At 39.9% G+C, this 9,951-nt stretch overlaps 1 protein-coding gene across 1 annotated transcript in view; it reads right to left on the bottom strand.

Annotated features, from left to right (window-relative positions):
- Positions 1-120: 120 nt before the first annotated feature.
- Positions 121-9,951, bottom strand: part of LOC107090383 (prickle-like protein 2) — a 56,946-nt gene continuing 47,115 nt past the window's right edge. Inside the window, exons 3-9 of the mRNA XM_015383718.1 lie at positions 7,967-8,080; positions 7,707-7,844; positions 7,317-7,520; positions 4,507-4,693; positions 3,828-3,982; positions 2,905-3,706; positions 121-1,998 (exon numbers count right to left, since the gene is read on the bottom strand). Of these exons, the coding sequence (XP_015239204.1) occupies positions 1,046-1,998; positions 2,905-3,706; positions 3,828-3,982; positions 4,507-4,693; positions 7,317-7,520; positions 7,707-7,844; positions 7,967-8,080 (2,553 nt within the window). The 3' untranslated portion in view covers positions 121-1,045. The remainder of the gene's footprint in view (positions 1,999-2,904; positions 3,707-3,827; positions 3,983-4,506; positions 4,694-7,316; positions 7,521-7,706; positions 7,845-7,966; positions 8,081-9,951) is intronic.

Genomic DNA, 9,951 nt, shown 5'->3' on the forward strand with positions numbered 1-9,951 from the left:
TGTTATACAAATAATGATTCTTTTGTTACAAAATATATAAATATTTAAGACAATATGTACAAAACATTTACAGTACTTTATTTATTATTAAAGTTTATTACTATATATACATTTAGCAGATATTGTCTGTAATATTATTATAATTATTGTTTGCATTAGTATTATTATTGGTAGCATCATTATTATTAATAATATCAAGTAATTATTCTTAACCATCTAGTAAAACAAAGCATGTTGCAGAAAAGAAAACAGGACCATACCTAACGTTACTGTGCCTGAATGGGCAAGGAGCAGAGGCTGCCTGGCGCTCTGTCCTTGGTGAAGCATGGAGAGCTGGCTATGTAGAGCACAAGGTTCAACAGGTTTTTATTTTTGTACAAGGTGAAAACAGGGCTAGCAAGCCGACACTATATTCCAGCATTATTTGGATTCCACGGAGGTAAACAATCACATAGCTTGGAATCTAGCACATAGCTTTCACTATCCCAGCACAACTTCTTGACGGTCCGTGTGGTTGCAGTTTGATGCTCAGGGCTTGGTTCTCTGAACTGTGGAGTTAACTAGCAGATTGCTGCAGCTTTACTTTCCGTTTCAGACTAAAGGAATTGTCCAGTTCTCTGTAACATGAATACACTCACAGACAGACACATACATACACCATGTTATTTACCTTGACCACGGCATATTAAGCGATCCTTAATCAGTGCTTCCTGGTGCCATCATTGACTTGGTCTCAGTCACTGTAAACATTCTTGTTGTGTAAGCCAGCTTAGCTTCCTCTTATGATTAGATCATTCTGTGTAGGTGTACACAACCATAACCCAGTGTAGAGTTGTGTAAGCTCACAAGCCTAAAAAGATTGGCTTCTTTTCCTCAAACCCTGCCAAACACAGAAAAGCACACACCCTGCACACACTCTCACTCTCAACTGTCTTACTCTCACCTTCCCACTCGTTCTGCTCCTCCTCTCAAGCACCTCTCTCTTCTTACCTTTCTAATCTTTTTCCCTCTCCTTTTCTTCCCTCGTCATCTCCTTGCTATATATCTAGGAAATTATACAGTTTTTGCTCTTCCTCCTCTGGCGGTTGTGTAGCTGACCATGAATCGGTCCATGCAGAGGTCCGTGATGGGCCCCTATTCCAGATGGGCTGTAGCGGTGGCGTAGCTCCTCATTGTTGATGTAGCACAGCTGCACGGGCCGAGGAATTGGTTCATTCAGGTAATACCCCTCATCAGCCTCAGATTCAGAGGAAGAGGAGCAGCTGGAACACCATGGGTCCGGAGCCTCCATGTAGCCATCATTCCAGCACGGCCCACCCAATCCCACAGGTTGCCATCCGGCATTCTGCAGAGTAAGATCAGAGGTGGTGCGTGGGCAGGGCCGGTGGGCCTGTTGCCTGTAGCCTCCCGACTCTAGACCGTACAACTCTCGAGCAGCTTGACCGGAAGGGAAGCGGTCATAATCCTCTTGGACACGGCGGTAGGGAAGCTCCATCATTTGAGTGGGACGGTCCGCCACTAGGTGCAAGGCATTGTCAGAGCGTGAGCGCCGTGAGCGTTTGTGGTGCCGACCACTGCGGTGGTGACCGCCACCATTGGTCCCACGATGGTGTTTGTGGGGTCTTGCTTGTGGCTGCTGTTGTTGGGAAACTGACTCCTGGACGTTTATGCGCCGGCGAGGCATTCTGTCACTCATGGGAGCCATTCGCAGGTTCCCGCTGCTGCCCATTAATCCAACACGACCTTTACTGCCAAAGCCAAGCTCTTGGGGGCCATCCCAATACTGTAGTGGATACCCTACCCTCAGTGGAGTGTACATGTTGTTGTTGTAAGGGCGAGAGGAGGACAGCGACTCTGTGCTGTGGAACTGGACTGAGGAGCTGAGGGTGCCCATGTTGCTCTTCTCAGACACGTTCACCCCTGAGTCCTTGCTTAAGTCAGGCATGGAGAACCTTGATAGATGCTCCTGGCGCTTAGTGGCCCCATCCAGAGAGTTACCTAACAAAAGAGGCAATCAATCAGAGACATGTAAGTGATTATGGCTTATAGCTAATCCAACCTAACATTTAATTGCTCAGAAAATGGAAACATTACATAACAACAATGTTTGTTTTAATTTTTTCTTATTACATTTTCAGCCTAATCAAGTAAAACACCAATTTGGACATGGTTTTGAGGAAAGACTACATTTTAATAAAAGCTCAATTTTTTTTATCTTTACTTATCTTAGTTTTGTCTCTCCACATTCTGTTAACCCAAGATTCGTTTTCTTTCATGTATTCTCTTGTCTCTACCTATCCCTGTGGTCCTTTCTTTAGGTTTCTTCACTTTCTTGGACTTTTTAGCCATTTCAGTCTGTTGTACACACACAGTTTTCCCTTCAGCTCCATGCTCTCCCTCAGCTGTATTCAAACTGGTAAATAGAACCATACATGTCCTTCCTAGCATTCCTCCCTGCAAGAATTTAGTATCTGAGTTTCATCCATTCCTCATTTGGCTCTTTGGTTCTCTCTGGGCTTTATGAGACATAAATATAATAAAAATCTTTTCTTTTTCCATATGGTCAGTGTCATATCACAATCATGATACTATCTCATTCTGCATTGGGGTCTTTTACAAACACAAACCATTACAGAGATCAACGTTTACACTGCACAATCTCCTGGTCTACAGCTGTGCTGATGTCTGATCTTTTTGCTGTGAAATTTTCATAGAAAATTAATTTAGAGTAATTCTTAATTACAAGCAAAAATCACACTGATTAAACTTGAAAGTTCTGTACGTTTAAAAAAATCTGGATTATGATTTTTCTTTTGAAATGAACTAAATAATGTTTAACTATTGTTCTTTTAATCTACTGGGTTGCACCTGTATATGTTTAAAACACATTGCATCATTTATTACCTGCAGTATTGGACATAGTGATGGAGTCCATAGATCCACGAGGGGTCTGCTCTAGTGGAGTAAGGGGCTCGTTGAAGCTCATGGCGGTGATATGGTTTCTCCTCGTCAGTGGGGGTCTGCCATCTCTCTGGAATCCATGAAGACTGATGCTCCTCTTGTCAGAGAAGCCCTGATTCTGGCTAGACATCTCATTAAAGCTCATCTGGGTACGGAGCTTGTTGGGTCTAAACTCATCCTGACTGTGGTGAATCCAGTTTTCATTAAAGGAGTGGCCCCTGAGGGCAGCCATAGGGGTCCTTTTGGCATTGCCTTGCTCCTTCCCCCAAGAATCAGGTCTCTTGCCTGGGTTGGCAGGACTCTGGGCAGGTGGATGAGCATTTGTGCTGGGATTGTATCCTTGCCGGGCATTACACTGACCCAGTAGATGTATGGGTGCAGGGGTTGGAGAAGGATCTCTCTGAGGGCCCTCATAAGAAGCCGGGATATATGGCTCATCCCTGCTCATCCACACTTGGTTAAGGCTTGGGGCCCGACTTGGAGTACGGCTTGGTGTGCGGTTAGGTGTCCTGCTTGGAGTCTGGCTGGATGAAAGGCTTAGTCGGTCCATTGGAACAGAGAGGGGATCTATTTCAGCAGACAGGCGGTCTGGCATGGGTGGAGGAGCTGCCTGGCGAGACTCTGTGCTCCTACGATCCTGCTCGGCATTCCTACGCTCCTTCTTCCCTATCTTGGTGCTGTGGCGAGATTCTCGAGAACGAGCACTTTGGAAGGCAGAGTCAGAGGAGTCAGACTCCTCGGGATCCTGATTCATGCAAAAAAAAACAGATTTGTTCAATCAAAACAACATTAAAAGAAGCTAGTGTGAAATCATCAAGAAAACACTACACATCTAATAACATTTTAGTTGTTTCCAGACTCCATACCTGTCCAGCACTGCAGGACCGTGAGCAGAAGATCTGCCCCTGCTTTGGGAGGAAGGGGCGGCCCAGCAGGGAGCGCTTACAGCGGGCACAGCAGAAACATTCCTCAGTGGCGTGCCAGTGCTGTCCATCATATGTCATCTGACCTTGATCAATTCCTTGGTTCAAATAGGAAACAAAAATAAATAAATAATTTGAAGAACATTCCTGGAATAAATAGAAATATATTTTTCACTTGTAATATGTGCTTTGGGTGAATAAGCATGCTTCTCTATTCCATTCTAACCAGCAGATTAACCTCTTGTTATTCTTCTCTCCTCAAGTCAAACAACTGTGATTCTGTGCCCTTACATGATTGCTTGATTTCAAAGATAGCACAAAATACATTTCACAAGCACTGCTTTTAGACTGGAGGAAGTAATCATCTTTCACAGCTCCCATCTGGTTACAGTTTGGGGGCACTCTCTGAAACCCACTCTCACTGTTAGTGGAGCTGGGATGATAATAACCATCCACATCTCTCCGCACTTGATCCGCCTCTCTGCAGCTGTGCCCCATGGGGCTTGGAGCTGATACTAGTCACACATACATTCATTATGTTGGAGCTGCTGTACAACAGTGTAGAAAGAAAGAAACATGTCCAAGTGTTTTGTACAGATGCATTATTGTAGGTGTGTGGTACCTATATGCTCTCCACAGGCATCACAGTACTCCGCATAAAGAGACTCGAAGCAGTTGCAGCAGTGTGGCCGTCCATCCTTCATAATGTAGCGCTGGCCGCCGAGGGTGGTCTCGCATTCATAGCAGCAGAAGTGCTTCATGTGCCAGTGCCTCCCCTCAGCCTCGGTGCATTCATCAGCAAATATTAACTGTGTGGATCAGATATTACAGTAATAAGCAAACATGCAAGGACAAGTGTTTATCAGGTTTTGTGTAAATATTTCTTAAACTGATGTTTAGGATTGAAGAACACACGCTGTGTTGAGCTGGACCCAACTGGGTATTCATCCAATAGGCTGTTTCTTTTTGATCACCGCTTTCTATGAAATCTAATGTTTTTTTTTTTTTCAGTGTTTCCCTTTTTTTTAGAGTTTCAAAACAAATGCACATCAGACAAACTTTGTAAATAAGAAAAGCAGTATTTTGTTTACAATTACACATCTACCAGATTTTACTCCCTGAAGAATCAAGAGATTGTCTATATACTGTAGGACTAGTCTAACATTAATTAGGCTACTTGATCTTCAAAAGTCATCCATTCTGCCCCAGTATGAAGACATCTATGAACAGATAATAAAGTAATCTCTCAGTCTTCAGAGAGAGAGGGCCATTATCAACAAAGCATGGCACAGCAGTGACCCCTCCAAGTTGTTACTTGCCTTAAAAACATTACTTCTAAGATGAGGTTACTGTACAATTAATTCAAGCGACAAGGTCCCCACATTTGGTTGCTGTGTTCCTTGACAAATGGCCAGCATTTTGCATGGCAGGTGACATAAATTTGCATGACGGGTGTCAAACCATATTCTGTGATCTATCATATATTATTGCTGGAATGTGTTCTGTTGTGAATTCTACTCACCACTCATCTGTCTACTAACCCTAACATCACAGGGTTCATATCCAAACCTAATGTCACAAGATTTATACCTAAAAGAAGTTTATGGTAAAATACATGTTATGCTCCAGTCAGCTACAATATATGATGGGTCACAGACTATGATGGTTTCAACTCAGCATGGAAGACCTGGATTTTCCCTCGTAGCTTCTGGACTCTAACTGGAAGCATATCTGGAGATCAGGTAGACCAAGGGACATAATAATAAATGAAGCACAGTCCCTCACTTGGTAAACTCCAGGTGCATGAATCTGCAGAGCAGTAGACAGCTGATAGGAGATCTTTAGTTGATGATGCTAAAGGAGTGGAGCTTGTTGTCTGTCATGTAAATTGCTGGCGATATGTCAAGCGAACGACAGCACCTGAATGCAACCAATTTGTCCCTGCAATCTTGTTTGATGTAAATGCACCAAACAGTGACTCATGAAAGAGCCCAGATCATCACCTGGACCACCAAAGATCTTACCTTTTCTGTTAAGGTCAAAGTTCAAGGTTAAAAAAATAAGAGAAACTCAGTGACTGAAAATAGCACAAATTTCTGCCCCACATTTCAATAAATGTTTACCAAAAAATTATTTGCCAAAAAAACTGATGTTACTGTTACTGATATTAGAGTTAGTATGATGATTTGAAGTTATGTTTAAGTAAAAAGAACAATCAAACAAATATTTTATAACATTTTCACTATATAGTACAAAAATCTTTTGTCCCATTTAACAAATGCAAGTGTGTTATTTTTCCACTTTAAGTTTCTTTCTACGTTTCTATTTTCTGAGGGCCTAAGAAGAGCAGCTCTCAAACATTTGGACACTTTCGATGTAAAAAAACCAACAAGCTATAATGAACAGATGTATTTTAGCTTTAGGCTTCTCTTTCTATGACAAAATGACATGGCATCTGTGGGTGGGACTGTTAAAAAAAAAACAGGGATCCTGTCTGTTCTGAGAAATCATGACTCATAAATTAAATCATAGTGAAAAAAATAATAAACAAGGCCAAGAAGTTTTACAGAGCTTAGAAGTATAAAGGCATGTAGTGTGTTGTATTTCATGCTCGCTGCAACCGAATCAATGGCCAGATGGTCTACTCTCTGAAGACTGAAAATCCCCATCTGCTCATGTATATATGTATAAGAAAAACGTCGGACAAAAATATATACACCGAACTCATCTAGTTCTATTTAAAATGCATACTTCTTATACATTGCCTTGCAAAACTAGTCCGTCCCTTGCATTTTAAAGCAATATACTGAGAATCTTTAGAAAAAAGTAAGAAAAAACTATTATTTGTAATTGTTCAACATATTAAAAGTGAAAGATTTAGCTTCTCTAAATCTGATACAGATCAATGAAATAATCCACTTATTTGTTCTAATTATTTAATAAATGCCTACAGTAGAACACACTAGCGAGGTCCCACATCTAACTTGCTATCTGTTGTGGAAAACTAACATTGTATGTCACTGAAAAATGGTAGTGGCAGTATCATGCTATGGGGAATTTTTAACCTTGGCTGGACAGGGAAGCTTGACAGAGAACTCATGCACCCATAGAACATGCAAATTCAATGCAAAAAGACTAAAGGCCAGGATTTTAATCCCGACTTTCTTCCTTTGTGTCTACAGTGCTACCACCTGCATTTGGCTTTTTAACCAACAGATTTTCACTATTAGTAAAAAGATTTGTATCAATGAAAACAATTCTGCATTAAAAGCTATACATTCTGCCTTGCTAAAAACATTTACCTGGATCGCAATGATTCTAGAAAGTTAAAGCACTTTACCTTTGTGAGAGGGAACCAAATAGCTGGCTTAGTTCATAACAATGAAGCATTTTTTCTTCCTAAACAAGCTGTAAAAATTTTTGTTCACTCACCTCATCACAGGCACAGCAACGTGGTTTCAGCCTCTCGGCGTGGTGCCGGCCACAGTAGACCTTCCCATCCTGGATGAAGTAGATGAGATCCACCAGTAGCTCCTCACATGTACAGCAGACAAAGCAGCGAGGGTGCCAGCATTGTCCGTGCCCTGCCCTGGCAGCGAAAACTACAATGTCTCCTCCATTTATCTGACCACCACACTGTTAGAGAGGAAGAGATTGAAGAGAGGGAATTAAAGGTGAGGAGAAGATCAGAAAAGAGCAATAGGTAAAGCAATTAAATCAAGTAAAAAAGAATAAGAAAACTTCTAAAATATTCTGATATCCATTTGTACTTTAACAAAAGTAGGTCACAAACTCAAATAGAGGAACACCTCCTTTGGTTACCTTCTCACAGACCATTCCAGTGATAGTGACTGGGAAAGGACGAACATTCCCTCTGCCTAAGTTGTCTTTTTTCCGTTGGTTGCTGAAGATCTTAAGCTCCCGTTTCTCTTCCTCATCCAGCGCATTACAGTAACGTACCTGAAACACCACAGGTCTTCATCTTTAGACCTCATTAAAACTTGAAATAGTTACTAATATCAGATGTATTCAATTATCATTTACAACGGTAAGAAATGTGAATTAATGGAAGAAAATTTTACCTCATTGTCATGTGGGGGCAACTGGTGAAGCAGCTGCTTGATACGATATTTCTCCCCTGGGCTGTTTATGTAGGGAACTTTCTCCTCTGGTAAAGAATTGTAATATTGATGCACCTAAAACACACAAAACAAAAAAGATTTAGATATCTGTTTTTAAGTTTTGAAAATGTCTGATGTTATCTCAAATATTCATGCGCAGCACTGTAAAAATAATTTACGTTCTTTTGTTTGCTTTTTTTTTGTTACACTTGACATTTCCATTCTAACAAAAATGTTAACATTAGACCATAATAACCTGAGATAATTGCCAAACCTAACTTGTAGTGCGTCATAAAAAAAAGAAATAAAAAGCTTGTTTTCACAAGCGAAACCTAGACATGATTACTGTTCTGTCAGTAGACATCAAATAACCCATACTCAGATGCCATCCCACCAGATTAAAAAAACAGAACAGACTGGGCCCCAAATTATTCTGAAAATGCTTAAAAAATAACGAAGAATTCCACAAAAGAAAAAACCCAAACAAAGTCAATAACAGTGCAGACCTCAGTTTAGATCGATGTTTATGATAAGAGGTGGAGCAGAATTGGAATACAAGAAGGAATCCCAGAATTACGGCTTACCAAAAATAAAACAAAATTCTCCCTTTTAATTCCAAAAAAGCCCCCAAAAACTGATGATTATTTAGAAATTTAGAATATATTTTGTATACACTGGTTGATGTTTTTGAATAGCCTGCATCCTAATACATCTTATGCAAAAATAATAAAATTTCAGGGAAAAATGACTTGTCCTTTTTGGCCAATCTGAATCAGTTTGAGCTATTAAGCAAAGTAGAATAGGCAAAAATATATATATATTTTTAAAGAAAATGCAAGCAACATTGAGTTAGTGTTTTATATAAATGCATTTCTATTTTTCAGAAATGAAAACCACAAATACTTTTCCTTCTATCACAATTCCCTACTATTTAGTGATGTCTGCTACATAAAATCCCAATAAAGTACCGGTATGTTAAAATTCAAAAGGAGTGAATACATTTACTAGTTGGTGTTTGTGACTGGAATTAATGTGAAGTTGTTCACATATCCTGGTTTATTTTATTAATGCATGCAACAAACCATTTTAAATGAATATGAGATTGCATTTAAATGAATTTGTTACGCCCTTCATGCCAACAGAACCTGTTTATGTCTTGCCTTCAATCACTGTTGCCCTCTGAGGTCAGTGTCTGGAGCTGAAAGTGAATGAGCTCTGTGCTCTTGCAGCTGCAGACTCAACCTAGAACAGAATGTGCCCCTTTAAACTTTTAACAGCTAATAATCATGTTGCTTAAGGCAAATCCCCATACTCTTGCTGCAGTTTTAATTAATCATGCAGCAACCCCTTGTCTTTGTCCTGAACCTCCATTAGTGTATGCATGTTTGTAGACAAAAGTAAGAAAAAATAACAAGAAAAAAGGGAAAAACTGGTTAGTGCTTAATAGTTAAACATTTTCGGGATGGAAAGCAATCTTATACCTTGTCAGATTTTAAGTAAACTGAACTCTAAATCAAAATTGCTTTGTGCTCTGTCAAGTTTTTCAGATAGCAATTACATAATTAACAAGGTGTCTGTTTAAATTCTGAGTCAACCGGGTCATGGCAACCACAAAATCAGGCTTAAATTGGAAGGCAACCTGACTTTCTGACATTTTTTTTTGTTTGAATAACTAGGATAGATGGGTGTCAAACTGTCTTCAAAAACACTGAGCAAAAGTCCAGTTGCCTTTCAATTTAAGCCTGTTGTGTGTGAAGCAGCAAAACTGGAAAATCCCAATGATAAAGAAACTGCCTTTCTGCTGTTTGTATTAATTTTTACTATACTATACTATACTATACTACACTACACTACACTACACTATACTATACTATACTATACTATACTATACTATACTATACTATACTATACTATACTATACTATACTATACTATACTATACTATAC

The sequence above is a fragment of the Cyprinodon variegatus genome, unplaced genomic scaffold (genome assembly GCF_000732505.1).
Source record: "Cyprinodon variegatus isolate N-32 unplaced genomic scaffold, C_variegatus-1.0 Scaffold293, whole genome shotgun sequence".
Taxonomy (NCBI): Eukaryota; Metazoa; Chordata; class Actinopteri; order Cyprinodontiformes; family Cyprinodontidae; genus Cyprinodon; species Cyprinodon variegatus.